At 39.4% G+C, this 22489-nt stretch overlaps 1 protein-coding gene across 1 annotated transcript in view; it reads left to right on the forward strand.

Annotated features, from left to right (window-relative positions):
- The window catches only part of DOCK11 (dedicator of cytokinesis 11), a 191681-nt gene that overhangs the window by 135494 nt on the left and 33698 nt on the right, over positions 1–22489 (forward strand). Inside the window, exons 38-44 of the mRNA XM_082865385.1 lie at positions 1268–1410; positions 2667–2782; positions 4966–5103; positions 15348–15530; positions 17746–17859; positions 20149–20364; positions 20453–20510. Of these exons, the coding sequence (XP_082721511.1) occupies positions 1268–1410; positions 2667–2782; positions 4966–5103; positions 15348–15530; positions 17746–17859; positions 20149–20364; positions 20453–20510 (968 nt within the window). The remainder of the gene's footprint in view (positions 1–1267; positions 1411–2666; positions 2783–4965; positions 5104–15347; positions 15531–17745; positions 17860–20148; positions 20365–20452; positions 20511–22489) is intronic.

The raw sequence follows: 22489 nt of genomic DNA on the forward strand, positions 1-22489 counted from the left end.
TTATGCCATGTATAACCTAGATGATTCATTTTGAGTTGACATTAAGATACCCATGATTTAGTTAATGCGTGTCAACTCAAAGTTGAAATAATTCTGATGTGAACATTTTTAAAGTTTTCCAGAGGGTAATCGTTAGACTGATATGCAGAGTTTCTGCTCTAATCCTAGAACAGATGCTTGTCTCTTCTGAAGGATGTGAGAAAGGGCTAGATCAAGGGGAAGGCAGGAAATCGTAAAGTGAGGACAACTGTAAGATCTGTACTTTTATCTACAACCTGTCAGTACTCGCCTCAGTTACTAACGTGAATAGAAATCCCCGACAGCAATTGGGACATGCACTATATACTATTTATTTCTTCTTTTTGCTGTGTAAGTCTTAGTGAAATAAATACTTAAGGAAATGTTTGAGGAACTGTAAGGAAAAGATTACTTATTTCAATAAGATATATTTCAGCGGTAGAGTTAGTCATTAAAGGAATTCAAATAGAATTCTTTTTCTAAGTAAATTCCATGGCACTTCCAAAAACTAAAGAGGCTGTTTGGATGGGGTTTATTGCTGAGTCTCTGGAACATCCTAATAATTCAAGGGATGATTTCCACTGTCTTCCCAGCACTGGGAACTGGTTTAGACCTAGTATGGTAACTACCGCCATGAACCTTAACCTCTAAGATTCTGCTGACCCGCCCTCTATGTTTATTAGAGGATAGACAAACTCCTTTTCTTCCTCAGTTCCTGTATTACCCGGTTGTAATTTTTTTTAATGGAACCTTAAAATTAAAGGAAAACAAAGAAAAATGTGCAAATAGACATGTTTATAGAGTAAAAATTTCTGCTCCAAGTTTAACTTGGGTCCAGAAACAGATTAGATAGGCACTCATTCTTAAACATCTAACGCCAGGAATTCTTCCACCTTACGTCAACTCCTAGTATCCCTCTCACTGTTTTCTCTGACTCTTGCCTTTCCTTACCTCCTGAGAGAAGACTGGATCTCATTGGAGTGTTGTCCACTTCACTCTGATATTTTTGAGAAGAAGAAGGGAAGTAAGAAACTCCCTCTAAATTCCTTACTTGTATTCGTATAGTATAAACTATTTTAAATATACATTAAGCTTCATACAATTTCCAGTGATGCCTCATTGAAGCCAAGTAAATACTGAGCATAACACAGTGTTTATGTGGAAACCTCGTCATTTATTAGTTTAAAAAATCTAACGTTGAGATGTATTCTCAGAGTGCTCCATTTCCTAACTTTAACATTTATTTTAGGGTGCATGATGCCTGGATGTCAAAACATTTCGGAATAGACCGAAAATCGCAAACCATGCCAGCTCTTCGAAACAGATCAGGAATAATGCAGGCCCGGCTTCAGCATCTTAGTAGCCTGGAAAGTTCATTTACACTTAATCACAGTAAGTGAAAAATGTGTGTAGGGTACCCATTTGAAACAGATATTAATACTATTTAATCTTAAAGAAGTACTGGCTTAAATCTCCAATACAATTGGTAATCATTTCCCATACATAGATACAATTGCATATCTCTGTTTATGAACAGTCATTTCATCATATGTGAATATATGATAAGATATGCATGGATTTTTCAGCAATTTTAGGTAATGATGGGTTTTTTTCTTAGTTCAATATCAAGGAAGTTAATTTTCCCTTTGAATTATTGTTCTTATATTATTTTACATTCGATATCCTTTATTCCTACTTTAATGCAAATAACGGCATCTTAATATAATAGTATGTATAATATTTGTTTAGAGTTACTATTGTTCATTCAGTGATCTTAAGGGATTATCCATGCTGAGCTGACCGCAGAAATCAAAGAACTGTAAATAGTATTTTGACAAAGATGTATTTCACACAGGTTGAAGTACTGACAAGTCGAATAGGACAAGGAGGAAGCTACAGGGTTATATAAATGGAAGCCATCCTCTGAGAAACAAATATTAATAAAAAAGTCAAAGAGTGAGATAAACGTTCATTTCCACACAGTCCTTTGGGGATTGCATGAAAGGAAGCCAGCAGAACTGGCTTTGCGATAGGGCTAATAATAAAAGCAAATGTCTTGAGCAGATGGACCTGAGCTAACAGAGTCAAGACCTTTAAAAAAATGCAAGTCTTACAGCCTTCAGCTTTGCTCTTTGTCACTTGTAAAAATATCAGTATAATGAACCTATGTATTTCAGTTGGCCCAGATGCTTTGTTTTCCTCCTGATTTAGAAACGTCTCATACCACTGGCATCATTGAAAACATCTGGCCATAGGGCGCCACTGTATGTAATGTAGCTGCATTTCTATGAGTTTCTCATTTTTGCACACATAATTAACAGCACAGCCTAAAATGCCTCCTGCGTTATTTCCTGGTTACATCACCATAGTTCATCACTGAAATCTTGTCTCCAAAGAAGGGGGCACCTAATTATTTGTTGCAGAGCTGTTGATACAGAGCTGAAGTAAAAATTAGTGGAACTGATTAACCCAGAGCATATTTGATTAAGGAGTAAATACAGTGAAACTCATTAAGTCTGCAGGTATTGAAAGCCTGCTTTCTTTGTGTTTGTCTCTCTCTCTGAGTCTTCGGAGGAGAAAATCATTCAAAACTGTTATGTGAATCTCTGTGTTGGGCAGTTTTAATTTTCTTTGTTTTTAAATCCCAGGTTCTGCAACAACTGAAGCAGACATTTTCCATCAGGCACTTCTTGAAGGCAATACTGCTACTGAAGTTTCCCTAACAGTACTAGATACCATATCATTTTTCACCCAGTGCTTCAAGGTAAACATGAAGAGTTAGAACTCAGTCGGTATCATTGCAAAGAAAATATTACGCAAAAACTAATTAGTCAGACGAAGCTTAGTATAGTATAAAAGCCCCCAGTGAGCAGTCAGGAAACTTGGATGGCAGACCTAGTTTGGCTCCTGTGTGACCTTGGGAAATCACTGAGACTCGTATGCCACATCCATAAAATGAGAGGATTGGACTAATTTGCCCTGAATTTCCCTTCTCTTTTATTTTCCTGTTTAAAAAACAGTTTTCTTTCACACTTTTATGAAAACATCCAGTCATTTTTAGCCCAAATTATGATTGAGTCAGTTTATCCAAACACCCGTTGTGATGAGGTATCTTGTCAAGCCAGATGATGTCCAGGCAGACCGGCTGGCTGGCTTCCCTCGTCAGGTGCCTGGTGGTTTCTCTCAGATGCTTGCCTCTCGATACAAATCATCATTGCTAGGATTAAAAAATAAGAAGAAGAAGAAGAAATTAAAAGCAATTATCTTGCAGGGTTGTTGAAGGTGTAAAATGAGATAATGGATGTGAGAGTGCTTTGAAAAGTAAAGACTGTATAACTATAATGAAGGGTAACAGTAGTGGGAGAACTCAAAAGTGAAAACTCTTGCTGGCTTTTCATCTGAGTTAGACAGATTTTTTTTCTTTTCTTCCCCCCTTCTCTAAGTAATTCAGTTAATTGCTTCAGCCCTCTGGATTTACTATGGAAACCTGGCCTGTGCTTTTCAAATAGGCTTATCAGGGAAAACTGAATTAGGTACTAATAAGAAATAGGCTGCAAAATCCCTTTATGAAGTATTAAGTTCTGATTCATATGCAACCCAAATTCATTTTTTATTGTGCCAGTAAGTAAGACATTTGGTCTTAAGGTTTGCATTGTATTCTTTCCTCCTATCCAAATACTTCTTATTTGTTTAACATACATCTCTTGGTAGATGTCAAGGCACTATCCTAAGTGCTTTAGAAATATTAACCCACTTTTTTGTCGTGGGTCTGGAGGTGGAAAAGAGGACTGCAAATGGGCACCAAGGATCTTTTTGAGATGATGGGAATGATTGGGTTGTAATGGTTGCAAAACCCTGGAAATTTACCAAAAATAGTTGAATCATGTACTTAAAATAGGTAAATTTTGTGGTATGTAAATTATACCTTAATAAACTTAAAAGTACAAATGTGAACTCACCTTTAATCCTCACACTAGCTTCGTGATATAAATACTGTTATTTTTCCCATTTTAAAATGAGGAAACTGAGGCTCACAGGGAAGTTAATGTCACATAGGTGGTTAGTTAGCAGAATCAGGATTCTGATCTAGGCCAGTTGTCACAAGAGTCCATGCTTCTAACCACTACCCCATGCTTATTAGAAGTAGACTAACAGAAAAATCAAACACCATTCAGGGATTCTGGCTATCAGGGTTACCATTAAATCTGTTACAGGTTTGCATATTGTTTTGGTTCGTTGTTGTTATTTTTGGCCAAGTTGTAACCTGGTAGGTAGTTTCTTGAGGGATAGGAGAGCAGGACTGGAGGTGTTAACCAATGCATTTTTTTTTAAAGGCTCACAAACCAATAGATATTTCTCTACAATTTGTTGTTTCTCTTATATCTCTATTTGCAAGGAACATTTAAACAATTTACGTAGTCTGTTCAATTGTGATCCCTGTTATTATCTCTACTCATAGAGGGTTTAATTTGTCACCAGTGGCTAAAGATACCTTATACTAAACATACATTTAAAAGCAAATTAGATAATAGACTTTTAAAATGGAATTGATGTTTTCCTTAATTCTTACATTACTTTGTCAGAGAAATACAAAGCCTGGTTACCTTGTATCCATTTTTACTTTACTGATTTCTGAATTGAGGAGCAATATGGTTAGGTTAATAGAAAATACTCTTCCCATACTAGTTCTGTATTTGCTGTGTTATACTGGAAAAAGATTTTTTTTCATCTATTTAAAATTATGGAATTAAGTATAGATGTAGTTTATATAGTATTTTGAGATTTCCAAGTTGAAAGATGGCACAGATGATTTTAGATTATGTTAAACTTTTTATTGTTACTTTTCAAGCAGTGGTTTGATAAACAGGTTGTTGGTAAAGCCTGTTCTCTCATTCTAGGGGGAGCGGCATAAACTCTTTCTGCAAATTTTTTTTTCATGTTTTGTAGAGCCAACTTTTAAATAATGATGGCCACAACCCGTTAATGAAAAAAGTATTTGATATTCATCTTGCTTTTCTTAAAAATGGGCAATCTGAAGTGTCGCTGAAACATGTCTTTGCCTCACTGCGAGCTTTCATTAGTAAGGTAAGAGCAGAGCTTTGTGGCTGCGAGTGGCCTTGCTTCATAGCAAGAAGGAAAGGGGAACAGGGATCATTGCGAAGACCTCTCCAAACCTCAGATAAGGAAGCCGTTAAATCCTACCTTTGTAAATACTAGAACAGCAAAATGCGTAAAGAGAGCCTGACCAGGCATTCCCTAAAATCAGCACGTGCTTTTTATTTTGTCCTGTCATTCCTTTCTGAAGAGTATCATTTTCAAATTACCAACTGCCAGTGTTTCTTCTCTTTTGCTTCTTTTTAAAGTATTGTCATGCTGAAGATACATAAGCTGTGAGGGTACTCGTGTATAAGCACTTTGAAAGCAGAGACCAAGTCTTATAACCCCAGGGCCTTGTATGATGTCTTGCAAATTGTAGGCACTCAATACATGTTCAGATGAATGAATCCTTCCTTTCAGTGTGAATTGTATCGGTGGGCTCTGAACGTTCAGGCCATTTACCTCATCTAAACTAAAACTTCAGACTAGGCTTTTAGGAATAAATATGACTGAAACAGATAGCAAGATTTATTTCTGATCTGGTTTTGATAGCTTTTAAACATAATTAAAAGCATCAGGAACCAAGATGGAGTTAAAATTAGGGAAAGGCAAAGTCTAGGTCTCCGCTCTAGTATGTGTAACTCCAACAAGACAAATTCAGTTAACCGATTTTTGTAATAGGACAGCTGAGCATGGAAAACTTTTTTGTCACTATTTGTATGGCAACTTACAGGGTTTAATTGATATAAAAATTAGGTGATCTTGAAGGTTTATTTTTAAATTGACGTTCTTTTTTTTTTTAAATTTTTAAATTTTTGGCTGCGTTGGGTCTTTGTTGCTGCACGCGGGCTTTCTCTAGTTGCGGCGAGCGGGGGCTATTCTTTGTTGCGGTGCGCGGGCTACTCATTGTGGTGGCTTCTCTTGTTGCGAAACATGGGCTCCATGTGTGCGGGCTTCAGTAGTTGGGGCACGTGGGCTCAGTAGTTGTGACTCGCAGGCTCTAGAGCGCAGGCTCAGTAGTTGTGGCGCAGGGGCTTAGTTGCTCCGCAGCATGTGGAATCTTCCCGGACCAGGGCTTGAACCCGTGTCCCCTGCATTGAGAGGCAGATTATTAACCGCTACGCCACCAGGGAAGCTCTAAATTGCCATTGTTTAATACAATTTTTTTAACATCTTTATTGGGGTATAATTGCTTTACAATGGTGTGTTAGTTTCTGCTTTATAACAAAGTGAATCAGTTATACATATACATATGTTCCCATATCTCTTCCCTCTTCCGTCTCCCTCCCTCCCACCCTCCCTATCCCACCCCTCTAGGTGGTCACAAAGCACCGAGCTGATCTCCCTGTGCTAAGCGGCTGCTGCCCCCTAGCTATCTGTTTTACGTTTGGTAGTATATATATGTCCATACCACTCTCTCGCTTTGTCACAGCTTACCCTTCCCCCTCCCCATATCCTCAAGTCCATTCTCTAGTAGGTCTGTGTCTTTATTCCTGCCTTAGCCCTAGGTTCTTCATGACTTTTTTTTTCATAAATTCCATAGATATGTGTTAGCATACGGTATTTGTCTTTCTCTTTCTGACTTACTTCACTCTGTATGACAGACTCTAGGTCCATCTACCTCATTACAAATAGCTCAATTTCGTTTCTTTTTATGGCTGAGTAATATTCCATTGTATATATGTGCCACATCTTCTTTATCCATTCATCCGATGATGGACACTTAGGTTGTTTCCATCTCCGGGCTATTGTAAATAGAGCTGCAACGAGCATTTTGGTACATGACTCTTTTTGAATTATGGTTTTCTCAGGGTATATGCCCAGTAGTGGGATTGCTGGGTCATATGGTAGTTCTATTTGTAGTTTTTTAAGGAACCTCCATACCGTTCTCCACAGTGGCTGTACCAATTCACATTCCCACCAGCAGTGCAAGAGTGTTCCCTTTTCTCCACACCCTCTCCAGCATTTACTGTTTCTAGATTTTTTGATGATGGCCATTCTGACTGGTGTGAGATGATATCTCATTGTAGTTTTGATTTGCATTTCTCTAATGATTAATGATGTTGAGCGTTCTTTCATGCGTTTGTTGGCAGTCCGTATATCTTCTTTGGGGAAATGTCTGTTTAGGTCTTCAGCCCATTTTTGGATTGGGTTGTTTGTTTTTTTGTTATTGAGCTGCATGAGCTGCTTATAAATTTTGGAGATTAATCCTTTGTCAGTTGCTTCATTTGCAAATATTTTCTCCCATTCTGAGGGTTGTCTTTCGGTCTTATGTATGGTTTCCTTTGCTGTGCAAAAGCTTTGAAGTTTCATTAGGTCCCATTTGTTTATTTTTGTTTTAATTTCCATTCCTCTAGGAGGTGGGTCAAAAAGGATCTTGCTGTGATTTATGTCATAGAGTGTTCTCCCTATGTTTTTCTCTAAGAGTTTGATAGTTTCTGGCCTTACATTTAGGTCTTTAATCCATTTTGAGCTTAGTTTTGTGTATGGATTAGGGAGTGATCTAATCTCATACTTTTACATGTACCTGTCCAGTTTTCCCAGCACCACTTATTGAAGAGGCTGTCCTTTCTCCACTGTGCATTCCTGCCTCCTTTATCAAAGATAAGGTGACCATATGTGCGTGGGTTTATCTCTAGGCTTTCTATCCTGTTCCATTTATCTATCTTTCTGTTTTTGTGCCAGTACCGTACTGTCTTCAGTACTGTAACTTTGTAGTATAGGCTGAAGTCAGGGAGCCTGATTCCTCCAGCTTCATTTTTCGTTCTCAGGATTGCTTTGGCTATTCGGGGTCTTTTGTGTTTCCATACAAATTGTGACATTTTTTGTTCTAGTTCTGTGAAAAATGCCAGTGGTAGTTTGATAGGGATTGCATTGAATCTATAGATTGCTTTGGGTAGTAGAGTCATTTTCACAATGTTGATTCTTCCAATCCAAGAACATGATATATCTCTCCGTCTGTTTGCATCATCTTTAATTTCTTTCATCAGTGTCTTATAATTTTCTGCATACAGGTCTTTTGTCTCCATAGGTAGGTTTATTCCTAGATATTTTATTCTTTCTGTTGCAATGGTAAATGCGAGTGTTTTCTTGATTTCACTTTCAGATTTTCCATCATTAGTGTATAGGAATGCCAGAGATTTCTGTGCATTAGTTTTGTATCCTGGTACTTTACCAAATTCATTGATTAGCTCTAATAGTTTTCTGGTAGCATCTTTAGGATTCTCTACGTATAGTATCATGTCATCCGCAAACAGTGACAGCTTTACTTCCTCTTATCTGGTTTGGATTCCTTTTATTTCCTGTTCTTCTCTGATTGCTGTGGCTAAAACGTCCAAAACTATGTTGAATTAGAGTGGTGAGAGTGGGCAGCCTTGTCTTGTTCCTGATCTTAGTGGAAATGCTTTCAGTTTTTCACCTTTGAGGACGATGTTGGCTGTGGGTTTGTCATATATGGCCTTTATTATGTTGAGGAAAGTTCCCTCTATGCCTACCTTCTGCAGGGTTTTTATCATAAATGAGTGTTGAATTTTGTCGAAAGCTTTCTCTGCATCTATTGAGATGATCATATGGTTTTTATTCTTCAGTTTGTTAATATGGTGTATCACATTGATTGATTTGCGTATATTGAAGAATCCTTGCACTCCTGGAATAAACCCCACTTGATCATGGTGTATGATCCTTTTAATGTGCTGTTGGATTCTGTTTGCTAGTATTTTGTTGAGGATTTTTGCACCTATGTTCATCAGTGATATTGGCCTGTAGTTTTCTTTCTTTGTGACATCCTTGTCTGGTTTTGGTATCAAGGTGATGGTGGCCTTGTAGAAAGAGTTTGGGAGTGTTCCTCCCTCTGCTATTTTTGGAAGAGTTCGAGAAGGATAGGTGTTAGCTCTTCTCTAAATGTTTGATAGAATTCGCCTGTGAAGCCATGTGGTCCTGGGCTTTTGTTTGTTGGAAGATTTTTAATCACAGTTTCAATTTCAGTGCTTGTGATTGGTCTGTTCATATTTTCTATTTCTTCCTGATTCAATGTTGGCAGGTTGTGCATTTCTAAGAATTTGTCCATTTCTTCCAGGTTGTCCATTTTATTGGCATAGAGTTGCTTGTAGTAATCTCTCATGATCCTTTGTATTTCTGCAGTGTCCGTTGTTACTTCTCCTTTTTCATTTCTAATTCTGTTGATTTGAGTCTTCTCTGTTTTTTAATGGTTTATCAATTTTGTTTTTCTTCTCATAGAACCAGCTTTTAGTTTTATTGATCTTTGCTATTGTTTCCTTCATTTCTTTTTCATTTATTTCTGATCTGATTTTTATGATTTCTTTCCTTCTGCTAACTTTGGGGTTTTTTTGTTCTTCTTTCTCTAATTGCTTTAGGTGCAAGGTTAGGTTGTTTATTCGAGATGTTTCCTGTTTCTTAAGGTGGGCTTGTATTGCTATAAACTTCCCTCTTAGAACTGCTTTTGCTGCATCCCATAGGCTTTGGGTCATCATGTCTCTATTGTCATTTGTTTCTAGGTATTTTTTGATTTCCTCTTTGATTTCTTCAGTGATCACTTCGTTATTAAGTAGTGTATTATTTAGCCTCCATGTGTTTGTATTTTTTACAGATCTTTTCCTGTAATTGATGTCTAGTCTCATAGCGTTGTGGCCGGAAAAGATACTTGATACAATTTCAATTTTCTTAAATTTATCAAGGCTTGATTTGTGACCCAAGATATGATCTATCCTGGAGAATGTTCCATGAGCACTTGAGAAAAATGTGTATTCTGTTGTTTTTGGATGGACTGTCCTATAAATGTCGATTAAGTCCATCTTGTTTAATGTATCATTTAAAGCTTGTGTTTCCTTATTTATTTTCATTTTGGATGATCTGTCCATTGGTGAAAGTGGGGTGTTAAAGTCCCCTACTATGAATGTGTTACTGTCGATTTCCCCTTTTATGGCTGTTAGTATTTGCCTTATGTATTGAGGTGCTCCTGTGTTGGGTGCATAAATATTTACAGTTGTTATATCTTCTTCTTGGATCGATCCCTTGATCATTATATAGTGTCCTTCTTTGTCTCTTCTAATAGTCTTTATTTTAAAGTCTATTTTGTCTGATATGAGAATTGCTACTCCAGCTTTCTTTTGGTTTCCATTTGCATGGAATATCTTTTTCCATCCCCTCCCTTTCAGTCTGTATGTGTCTCTAGGTCTGAAGTGGGTCTCTTGTAGACAGCATATATATGGGTCTTGTTTTTGTATCCATTCAGCCAGTCTGTGTCTTTTGGTGGGAGCATTTAGTCCATTTACATTTAAGGTAATTATCGATACGTATGTTCCTATTCCCATTTTCTTCATTGTTTTCTGTTCATTATTGTAGGTCTTTTCCTTCTCTTGTGTTTCTTGCCTAGAGAAGATCCTTTAGCATTTGTTGTAAAGCTGGTTTGGTGGTGCTGAACTCTCTCAACTTTTGCTTGTCTGTAAAGGTTTTAATTTCTCCATCAAATGTGAATGAGATCCTTGCTGGGTAGAGTAATCTTGGTTGCAGGTTTTTCTCCTTCATCACTTTAAATATGTCCTGCCAGTCCCTTCTGGCTTGCACGGTCTCTGCTGAGAGATCAGCTGTTAACCTTATGGGGATTCCCTTGTGTGTTATTTGTTGTTTTTCCCTCGCTGCTTTTAATATGCTTTCTTTGTATTTAATTTTTGACAGTTTGATTAATATGTGTCTTGGCGTATTTCTCCTTGGATTTATCCTGTATGGGACTCTCTGTGCTTCCTGGACTTGATTAACTATTTCCTTTCCCATATTAGGGAAGTTTTCAACGATAATCTCTTCAAATATTTTCTCAGTCCCTTTCTTTTTCTCTTCTTCTTCTGGAACCCCTATAATTCAAATGTTGGTGCATTTAATGTTGTCCCAGAGGTCTCTGAGACTGTCCTCAGTTCTTTTCATTCTTTTTTCTTTCTTCTGCTCTGCAGTAGTTATTTCCACTATTTTATCTTCAGGTCACTTATCTGTTCTTCTGCCTCAGTTATTCTGCTATTGATCCCATCTAGAGTATTTTTCGTTTCATTTATTGTGTTGTTCATCGTTGTTTGTTTCATCTTTAGTTCTTCTCGGTCCTTGTTAAATGTTTCCTGCATTTTGTCTATTCTATTTCCAAGATTTTGGATCATCTTTACTATCATTATTCTGAGTTCTTTTTCAGGTAGACTGCCTATTTCCTCTTCATTTGTCAGGTCTGGTGGGTTTTTATCTTGCTCCTTCATCTGCTGTGTGTTTTTCTGTCTTCTCATTTTGCTTATCTTACTGTGTTTGGGGTCTCCTTTTTGCAGGCTGCAGGTTCGTAGTTCCCGTTGCTTTTGGTGTCTGTCCCCAGTGGCTGTAGTTGGTTCAGTGGGTTGTGTAGGCTTCCTGGTGGAGGGGACTAGTGCCTGTGTTCTGGCGGATGAGGCTGTATCTTGTCTTTCTGGTGGGCAGGTCCATGTCTGGTGCTGTGTTTTGGGGTATCTGTGGCCTTATTATGATTTTAGGCAGCCTCTCTGCTAATGCATGGGGTTGTGCTCCTGTCTCGCTAGTTGTTTGGCATAGGGTGTCCAGCACTGTAGCTTGCTGGTCGTTGAGTGAAGCTGGGTGCTGGTGTTGAGATGGAGATCTCTGGGAGATTTTCGCCATTTGATACTATGTGGAGCTGGGAGCTCTCTTGTGGACCAGTGTCCTGAAGTTGGCTCTCCCACCTCAGAGGCACAGCTCTGACTCCTGGCTGCAGCACCAAGAGCCTTTCATCCACACGGCTCAGAATAAAAGGGAGAAAAAGTAGAAAGAAAGAAAGAAAGAGAGAGAGAGAGAGGGAGGGAGGGAGGAGGGAAGGAAGGAAAGAAAGAAAGAAGATAAAGTAAGTAAAATAAAATAAAGTTATTAAAATAAAAAATAATTATTAAGAAAAAAAATTTTTAAGAAGAGAACAACAACCAAAAAAACGGACGGATAGAACCCTAGGACAAATGGTGGAAGCAAAGCTATACGGACAAAATCTCACACAGAAGCATACACATACACACTCACAAAAAGAGGAAATGGGGAAAAAATCATAAATCTTCCTCTCAGAGTCCACCTCCTCAATTTGGGATGACTCGTTGTCTATTCAGGTGTTCCACAGATGCAGGTACATCAAGTTGATTGTGGAGCTTTAATCCGCTGCTCCTGAGGCTGCTGGGAGAGATTTCCCTTTCTCTTCTTTGTTCTCACAGCTCCCAGGGGCTCAGCTTTGGATTTGGCCCCGCCTCTGCGTGTAGGTCGCTGGAGTGCGTCTATTCTTCGCTCAGACAGGACGGGGTTAAAGGAGCCGCTGATTCGCGGGCTCTGGCTCACTCAGGCCGAGGGGAGGGAGGAGCACAGTGTGCGGGGCGAGCCTGCGGCAGCAGAGGCCAGCATGACATTGCACCAGCCTGAGGCGCACCGTGCATTCTCCCGGGAGAGTTGTCCCTGGATCCCGTGACCCTGGCAGCGGCGGGCTGCACAGGCTCCCCGGAAGGGAGGTGTGGATAGTGACCTGTGCTCGCACACAGGCTTCTTGGTGGCGGTGGCAGCAGCTTTAGCGTCTCATGCCCGTCTCTGGGGTCCGCGCTTTTAGCCGCGGCTCGTGCCCGTCTCTGGAGCTCCTTTAAGCAGCGCTCTTAATCCGCTCTCCTTGCGCACCAGGAAACAAAGAGGGAAGAAAAAGTCTCTTGCCTCTTCGGCAGGTCCAGACTTTTACCCGGACTCCCTCCCGGCTAGCCGTGGTGCACTAACTCCCTGCAGGCTGTGTTCACACTGCCAACTCCAGTCCTCTCTCTAATACAGTTTTTCGGATAAAGAAATAAATGGAAAACTGAGTTCAGTGCAAGCATGTTACGAGAAACTAAGGGAAAGAGATTCAGAAATAATTCATTTAACAAACAGTTACTGGGTAGGTAGTTACTGATGTCAGATATTGTTTCAGGGATACAGTCCGAGGGTTTACTGTCCAGGAGAGGGGAACACACACACACATTGATGCACATCCGCAAATACCATTAGTCTAAAAGAAGTCTATACAGAGAACTGAGGGTGAATAGGAGAAGGATGGGAAACACTAATTTAGCAAAAGTTTCTCTGCAGCACTGGAGTTAGGATTTAGTATGGACTCAGCAAGAGATGAGACTGAAGAGGTCGATGGGGACCAGATGATTATGTCCTCATCTTAGGAGTTAGACTTCATCTTTTAGGTATCAGGGAGCATGAAAGCACCATAATTAGATTTTTATTAAGAAAACTGTTGCGGGTGGGGGAAAATCTCTTTAAAAAGTAGCCTGGAAGCCTAGTCTCTGCCTTCATGAAGCTTTCAGTGGGTAAGGAGGGTGGGGCAGAAAATAAACAAGTAAATAAAACAGTAATTGTCACAAATTCTAGGAAGGAACCAAGGTGTTGAGATAGAGAATAATGATTTGTGGGAGTTACCTTACTTTAGATAGGTTTGTCACTTTTAAAATGAGACCTGAAATATGAAAAGGCGCCAGCTGTTTGCGGAGCGTAAGGAAGAACATTCTAGGGAGAAGCAGAAGCATGTGCAAAGGCCTGGAGTTGGGATAGAGCTTGAAATTCTGGGAACTGCAAGGCCCGGTTTAGCTGGAATGTAGGGAGAAAACAACGTAGAAGGGGATGGAAGAGGGATCTGTAGAGGAGATGAGAGGGAGCGGTCACAGAAGCAGGAAAAAAGGCAGGAGAGAAGGATATCATGGAAGCCACAGGAGAAAGGAGTCTCAGCATTATTATGCAGTACAGAGTGGTCTAATAAGATAAGGTGGAAAGGGAGTCCTTGGGAATTGGCAGTTACAAGGTCATTGATGATTTTGGTCATTGCCCACTCAGAGAAGTGATGTAGGTAGAAGTCTTCTTTTTTTTTTTTTTAAAGTCAGGAGATGTCACATTAAAGTCTCCTTTTTTAAAAAAATTATTTAGTTAGTTTATTTTTGGTTGTGTCGGGTCTTAGTTGCAGCACGCGGACTCTCTAGTTGAGGCGCGCGAGCTCAGTAGTTGTGGTGCGTGGGCTTAGTTGCCCTGCAGCATATGGAATCCTAGTTCCCCGACCAGGGATCAAACCCACGTACCCTGCCTCGGAAGGCGGATTCTTTACCACTGGACCACCAGGGAAGTTCCGGTAGAAGACTTCTTACAGCGGATTAACTACACTAAAGCTATGCTTTCCCTTCCTTTATTTTCATACTAGAGTATCTTGCCCAACAAGATTTGGTTTAATCCGGTGAGACTATTGATGAGATCTTTCAATTGCCAACTAGAAAACATTTATTAAACTTTCATTATCTGCATAGCATTGCACTTGGTGTTACGGTGATAAAACGAAGATAGGTTCCTATAATATGGGTTTAAATTCAATATTCCCAAGAAATAATTTTGCAAGCGTGGCCCTCTAGCTTCACACTCCCTGAGAAACATCCATTGTGTGCCCTGGAGTAGCTTACTGCTTGCTTCCCTAGACATGTAAGCATGGAAGATTGTAATAAGCCTATGTTATACGTATAGTTTATTTTCCGCAAAACAGAGTGAATACGTTCTCAAAGTAGCAGCCACTTGCCTGTTTTGAGAATTAGTTACTTTTTTTACTCTTTTTCTATGCCAACATGTATTTTGATCAACAGTTTATGAATAGAGGATGCACATGTTTATGTTTGTGTGTGTACACTTCATCTATACCTCATTTTGTTTAAAGATCAACTTTATTTGCTGAATAGATTCCTGGTATAATTTTCTCAGCATTTGGAAGTTCATAATATAAGGAACTGTTTAAATATAAAGCAAAAGAGTAAGTAATGCAGATTGTCCTAACCATTTTTAAGGCCCAAATTGAGACCCATCAATCATTCATCATTTCAGTCATTCACTAATTTAATACATATTACTGAGAACCTACTCATCTTCTTTTCCAGACCATTATGAGCTTTTCTTAGATCCGTAGCACTTATAGTCAGTACCTCACATTTTTGTAGAGACTTGTATACTGACTTGCATTGTTCTGTCATTAGTACATGCTGGTCTTTATGTTTTTAACTAGTTTGGGTTCTCCAGAGCGGAGCCCTAGCCTTATGTTGATTTGGTATCCTCAAAGCACCCAGCATAGTTGTAGGTGAGAATATAGTAGGCACTTGATAGTTGATTGACTTTTATGATTGGGTTTTCAGATACTTACTTATGTTTTTCCTGTTCTTTAGTTTCCCTCAGCCTTTTTCAAAGGAAGGGTAAACATGTGTGCTGCATTTTGCTATGAGGTTTTAAAGTGCTGCACATCAAAGATTAGCTCAACCAGGAATGAAGCCTCTGCACTTTTGTATCTTCTGATGAGAAACAACTTTGAGTATACCAAAAGGAAAACCTTTTTGAGGACACATCTGCAGGTCAGTGAAAACCAAAGCTCCTCTTCTTTCTTCTATTCAATCTTTAGCCTCTATGTCAAGATCTAGAACTACCCAATCCAGTACAATAGCTATTAGCCACAGGTGGCCATTTAGCACTTGAAATGTAGCTAGTCTGAATTCAGATCTCCTGTAAATATAGAATACACATTGGCTTTTGAAGACTAAGTACAAAGAAGTAAAATATCTCAATTGTTTTATATTGACTGTATGTTGAAATGATATTCTGGATATATTGGGGTAAGTAAAATAAATTAAAATTCACTTGTGTCTTTTTACTTTTTAATGTGGCTACTGGACAATTTCGAATTACACATGTGACTCAGATCATATCTCTGTTGGGCAGCACTACTCTACAGCATAGGTGTTAAGAGCATAGATTCCAGATTCCAGGACTATCACACACTGTGACCTTAGCAAGGGCCTCCTTAGCCTCTCGGTGCCTCAGTTGCCTCATATGTAAAATAGTAGTAAATATCCCTACCTACCTCGTAAGGTTGTGGTGAGGATTAAACGAGATGATTAAGTAACAAACAAAGCACTTGTACTTTTCATGTTCCAGCATGCCCAGTTAGTAAAAAAAATGAGAAGTCTCAAGGTTTAGTAGAAAGCATGGACTTTGGAATTGGACCTACCTGGGCTTAAATCATAGCTCGGCTACTTACTTATGTGACCCTAGGCAAGATACTCAATTTGTCTTAACTCTTTGCCTCATCTGTAAAATGAGGCCAAGTATGTTTCACCTTGCAGGGTTATCATGAGGGTTAAAAATAAAGTGTGTGTGGTGCCTGGCACATAATAGACACTGAGTACGTGGCAGTTTTTCAGCGTCTCCATGTTTTTTAGCTTATCTGGTGAAACAACTCTCTGAATTAAACAACAATTGGGACTTCTTGGCAGTAGCCCTCTTCGTAATATGGGAAATGCTTGGTCATATTTCTGTCTTCACTGCCTTGGTCTGGCCCGTTGCAGTTGTTTATTGGAGACCGGGTTATAAATGAGGAAACAGCCATAAGCAGCTTTTTAGAAACGTCGTCAGTGATGTGAAAATCTGATAGAAGTATATGCTTCCTGTAAAAATCTTCTATATAGTTACTTTTGGGTACTAGGGCCAGCATTATATGTTAGGGTGTCTAATATTTGCTTTCAGAGAGGTGTCACTTGAGTACCATCTTCCCCCAAAACATTTCTGCAATTAGTGTTCTGGTGTATCTGAAAATTCCCCAGTAGGGTCCATTCTTCTGGGTTAAAACATCAATTTTTCTCAAGTCCTTTATTCAAATATAAATGAATTAATAACTGTGCAGACTTAGAACCAGGTTCTAAGTGGTCGATAAAGTGGTTAAGTAGTAGTATTATGATTATGATCTCTTTAATCCTCATAACAGCTCTATAAAGTAGGTATTGTTATCATCCCCATATTGCAAATAAGGAAAGTGAGGCACAGGAGGGGTAGTTAACTTTCTCAAACCCACTCAGTGAATAATGGATAAAGTCAAGATTTGAATCTAGGGCAGTTTCACTCAAGAGCCTGCACTCAGCTCCTACAGTATCTTGCTTCTCCAGATCAGGGGTAAAGCGTCCAGCCACTAACACCTTAGCCTGAATCATTTAAGCATTCAACCAAAGGAGCCTGAGAAATTAAAAAGCACCATTATGTTATATTATACTGCTATCATTATGTAATGTATATGCCATAACATATACTGCTATCTAAACTAGATAGGCCCTAGTCAGAAACAAAGAAGGGAGCTGAGGCGCTGGAGTTGGAAGTCCAGCACACTGAAATAGACTAGTGAAAAGAAATGAGAAACCATCAAGAAAAAGGTCATTTATTCCCAACTTTGCCATAGCTACTACGTAGCAGGCATACTGAAAGTAGAGACCTGACCACCATTGTATTAGTTCACTAATTATGAAAACAGTTTTAGATCTAGCTGTGCCATGAGTTTGGAAGGTTTTTCACATCTAACCAAGAAAAGTCCCAATAAAATTTGTAATTAGGAACCTCTGAAGTTGCTGTTTCAATAGAAGAGTTTAAACCCCTCATGTATGAAGAAAATAGATTTTGATGGAACTATGTAGGATCTTCAAAAGAAGAACTTCATATGAGTGCTTATAGGTTTGTACAATGATGAAAATAAGCAGCATTTGTGCAAAAGACATTTGAAAAAATGGTGTTTGCTTCTTCCCACAGATTATCATTGCTGTAAGCCAGCTGATAGCTGATGTAGCACTAAGCGGAGGATCGAGATTTCAGGAGTCTTTATCCATTATCAGTAATTTTGCAAATAGTGACAGACCCATGAAGGTATGTTCTCACTTCAAGTAAAAAGTTAGAACTACGTTCACTGTCAGGGAAGCTTACACTCCTCAAGTTAAACTGTGTGTTGGATTTACAATTTTTACATAGTGTAGAGTTTATAGAATGTGAGCTTCACAAGTCAAAGCTTTGTCTTGTACACCACTGCACCTCTAGCACCTAGAACACTGCCTGGTACACAGTGGATATTCAATATTATCTGAATGGATGGATCAATGGCTATACTGTGTATACATAGTTATGATAGGATTCCAGTTTTTTTCTGGGCTTGATTTTTAAACTTGCTCAGAAAAGAAATGGGTCCTTTCTTAACAGTTGTTACCATTTATAAGATTGGTTAATTAAGCATTGAGTTTGAAATTTCACAAAACCTCACTTATTAGAGTAGCTAACAGCTGCCTGATCCTTTGCCAGCAGATAAGGAGTGGCACAGAAGGGATTCCTTATTTGATGCTTTTCTGAGTTTAAAGAATCATCTGTTAACTGGGGCTTACCAGAGATACTTATTGGCAAATCCAAGTCCAAGGCTGTCATTCTTAGGCACCAGCTGGCTGAGGCCAAACCCAAGACCCTGACCACCATTCCTCTTTCCAAGCTATATGCTTAAAACCTATAACATTGTGAAAATTCATTTTTTGTTTCGTTGCATGGAGAGCAGGTTCTGATCTTCAGTGATGCCTGCGTACAAGGGAAGAAGAATCCTTTGCCAGTAGAGAACTTTTCCTCCCCGAGGAATCATCCCCATTCTTGGGAAAAGTCATCTTTCAGCATAATTTGACAATTTGTGTAAAATCTGGAAAAAAAAAAAAAAGCCCACAGTCACAGCATACTTAATGTTTGGGATGTGTCGAATCTTTGTACCAAAAAATATTCCCATGGGAATGTTGCTGAAACTGAAAAAAACACTGAGTAGTGCCAGCCATTGTCAGGCTGGGAAAGTTTGCTTTTCAGCCAGTGCTGGTTCCTCGGGAGATCAGTATATGCTTCAACTAATCCCATGAACACAGAAAAAGCTTATGTCATTTAGGATTTTTTTACTTATACCCTAAGAGTTTATTTTTACCAGTTCTTACCATCCTTAATTCCATGTTACGTAAAAGTTGGGTTAGCAACTTTTTCAAAGTAAATGGGGTCTGTTTTAGCCCTCCTTGATAGGAAATCTTTTTCATGACTCATTTCTGAAATGACTTAGTTTTATCCTGGTAGGGAAGTCATTACCAATAAACTCTAGTACAACAAAGTATAGCTTTCTCCCAGTAAATGGAATCTCTATTAATGTATAAGAGACTTTACATATATAATTATTTTTAAAAGTCATCTTTAAAGAAGGCACTTTTAAAAATAATTTTCTCCACATTTGGTTATATTCACATTGAAAGGCTCCCAAAGCCCTGTACCTGTCCCTTACTCATCTTCTCTGAATCCTACAAATAATTGTGATTACTCCAGTGGGGTTAATAGGAAGCAATAGGACTTCCTTAATAGTGCCCAAGATAAAGAGGAAACTCGAACTTCGTGTTTTTTGGGTACAGACACTTTGAGAGAAGTTAATGATCTCCTTAAACTCTCCCGAGTGTTCTGTGATTCATAAACTCTTATTTGCATAATTGGAAATTTTTGCAGTATGGTTTTCACCTTAGTGTATATGGTAGTTGGTAGATGGGATAAGTATGCTTGTCGGTATGGAAGAGTGACTAAGATCACTAGCTTTGGAGCCAAACTGCCTGGGTGTAAATCCTGTCTCTACCACTTACCAACTGCAAGACTTTGGCCAAACTACTTAACTGCTGTGTACCTCGGTTTTCCATTGGTAAAATGAATTATAATAGTACTTAATTCATAAGGTTGTTATAAAATTTAAAACATGTAAAGCACCTAGGCCACTGCCTGGTGCATAGTAAGCTGTCAATTTTTAGTTACTGTTGTAACTAAAATTACACAATAAAAGTGAATATAGATTACACTCATAGCTGTAGAATTCACGGTGGAGGAGCTGGGGTTCAAAGCCAGGTAGACTGGCTCCGAAGTCCGTGCTTTTATGTATTATGAATATACTGCCCTCAAACTCATTGCTTTTGAAGCCTGAGCTAGTGAGATATATTTTAAAGAATTAATTTAAAACTCTTTAGGCGTGCCACATGCCAAGAACCAAGAACCAAATACCAAGATCTCTAACAAGGGGTAAAAGTTGTGTGTTATTCCCAGGATTGGATGCCTAGGCTTAGAGCGCACTGGCAATATTGATAAACATGTCTTTTTTGTTTGTTTTGATATTAGGCAACTGCTTTTCCCACAGAAGTTAAAGACTTGACCAAGAGAATCCGTACTGTTCTTATGGCCACTGCTCAAATGAAGGAGCATGAGAAAGACCCCGAAATGCTAATTGATCTCCAGTATAGCTTAGCCAAGTCCTATGCAAGTACCCCAGAGCTCAGGAAAACCTGGCTTGATAGCATGGCAAAGATTCATATAAAAAATGGAGATTTTTCAGAGGTGACTACTTATGGCTTTGTTCTAAACACAACCCTGCAAAACCCCTGGAGCGCAATCTGACAGTTCTTTCTTTGTCATCCTTTTTCAGGCAGCAATGTGTTATGTCCATGTAGCAGGTTTGGTTGCAGAGTTTCTTCATCGAAAAAGTAAGGCATTTCTTTTCTTAGAGATGGGGAGGACTTCAGTTAGCACAAGAATTTTTATCTTTGTAGCTTGCACCTGTGAATGTGATATGATTGAGCTCTGAAAAATGTGTTTATACCTTTAGCCTTATTCACTGTTAAACAGAAGTTGTTATAAAAGAAAACGGGATTGTTCATTTGCCTTCTGCTTTCATTAAGAGTACAAGAATAAGCTAAATAGTACAGGGCCAGGCCTGATGCCCAATGTTTATTCTCCAAGACTGTCTCCCTGGAAGACTGCCACAAATGAAATTCTCAGGGCTTATGAGAAGCCCTGGATAATACACACCACTTATTTTCCCCTATCTGCCTCAACTTTACCAACAACCGCCCCCAAATTAGATCTCTACAGCCACTTTAGTGCAACAATATCTTGGTATTAAAAGGGAGTTGGCACATCAGCAAGATGGCCCTATAAGATGTCCCTCGTTTGTATACCCATCTCAACAACAATTTGGCATCCCTACATGGACGTAAGTGCCTTTGTGGGAGTTGTGGGATCCAGCACCACATGCCAAGGGACCTGGGAGGAATTTTACCCACCCATGCATCAGGTAATAGGCAGACAGATCTGTGTCCTGTCTGTGGACCCTGCAGTGGCCTATGAGCTGGCTCCAGCCCCTCTCAGCTGCAATCCGGGATCCCCTGGAGAACACTGTCTTTAGATAATCACCCACAGATGAGGGAGCCTTGGGGGAAGTCCAGAAGTCCAGTGGAGAAGTTCCAGCGTGCTGTCGGAGCAAAACTTATACAAGTTTGAATACACTGGAGAGGATAAGAGGAACAGTTTGATTTCACTCGTGTCACCCTTTCCCCAAGGTGGCACAGCTCAGTGCCAAGAGAGACTTTCTCACCGTGATTTCTTCTGCAGGGAAAAGTGAGAGCATGTGAGTGGGTACTGCCTTTCCCAGCAGTGCAGATGTTGCCAAAGAGGCCCATTTCTCTCCTGCCCCATTGAGAGTACTGAGTCATGAACTGAATGAGTGGGGGGCAGGAAGAGGCTGGAAGCGCAGCAGATCGGACTTAGAGGGCATTACAGGGACACAGATCCTACTAACCGCATCACAGACTCCATCAAAAAGCCCACCAACAAATTGCTAGAGACATTTAGCCTGTGGATCCCACCCAGCTGGCCCACAGGCACCCCTGGTGCTCCATGTGCCTCAACCACATACTGTAGCTGGATCTCTGTGCGTGCTCCTGAAGGCAGATGGCTAGTGAGCAGGTGCAGAAAACCAGCCAGAATCGGTGGGCCAGGGAGAGACCATAAGCTTGAACTTTAGAATCACCCTTGGGAGATCAAATGGGAGGCTGTTAGCACCTGGCCTGGTGTATTGCATGATGGAGAAAAGACATACACGCTTAAGAATTCTGTCATAAGAGGGAGCGAGAACTGTGGAGCAGCTGTATCCATGGCAGGGCTGTGAAAGCCTCAGAATCCCCAGCAGGACAGATGGAAAGTTGTTCTCTCCTAAAATCAGTCAGTAAAGTTGGTTGGAGGTAACTGCTACTTCAAATGTGAAGATAGCAATGGAAGACTTCAAGGAACATGAAAAATGAAGGAAACATGACACCACCAAAGGATCACAATAATCTCGTAGTAACCAAACTCAAAGACATGGAGATCTGCAATTTATCTAATAAAGAATTCAAAATAGCTGTTCTAAGGAAGCTCAGTGAGCCACAATAAAACAGAAAATTCAACAAAATCAGGAAAATACACGAACAAAATGAGAAGTTAAACAGAGACAGAAATCTCACAAAAAAGGACCAAACATATTCTGGAGCTGAAGAATACAATGAATGAAGTGAAAAAACCCGCAGCAGAGAGTATTAACAACAGAATGGATCAAGCAGAAGAAATAATCTGAATTAGAAGACCGGACTTTTGAAATTATCCAGTCAGAGGAGAAAAAAGAAAAATGAAAACGAGTGAAGAAAGC

The sequence above is a fragment of the Leucopleurus acutus genome, assembly GCF_964270905.1.
Source record: "Leucopleurus acutus genome assembly, chromosome: X".
In the NCBI taxonomy this organism is placed as follows: domain Eukaryota; kingdom Metazoa; phylum Chordata; class Mammalia; order Artiodactyla; family Delphinidae; genus Leucopleurus; species Leucopleurus acutus.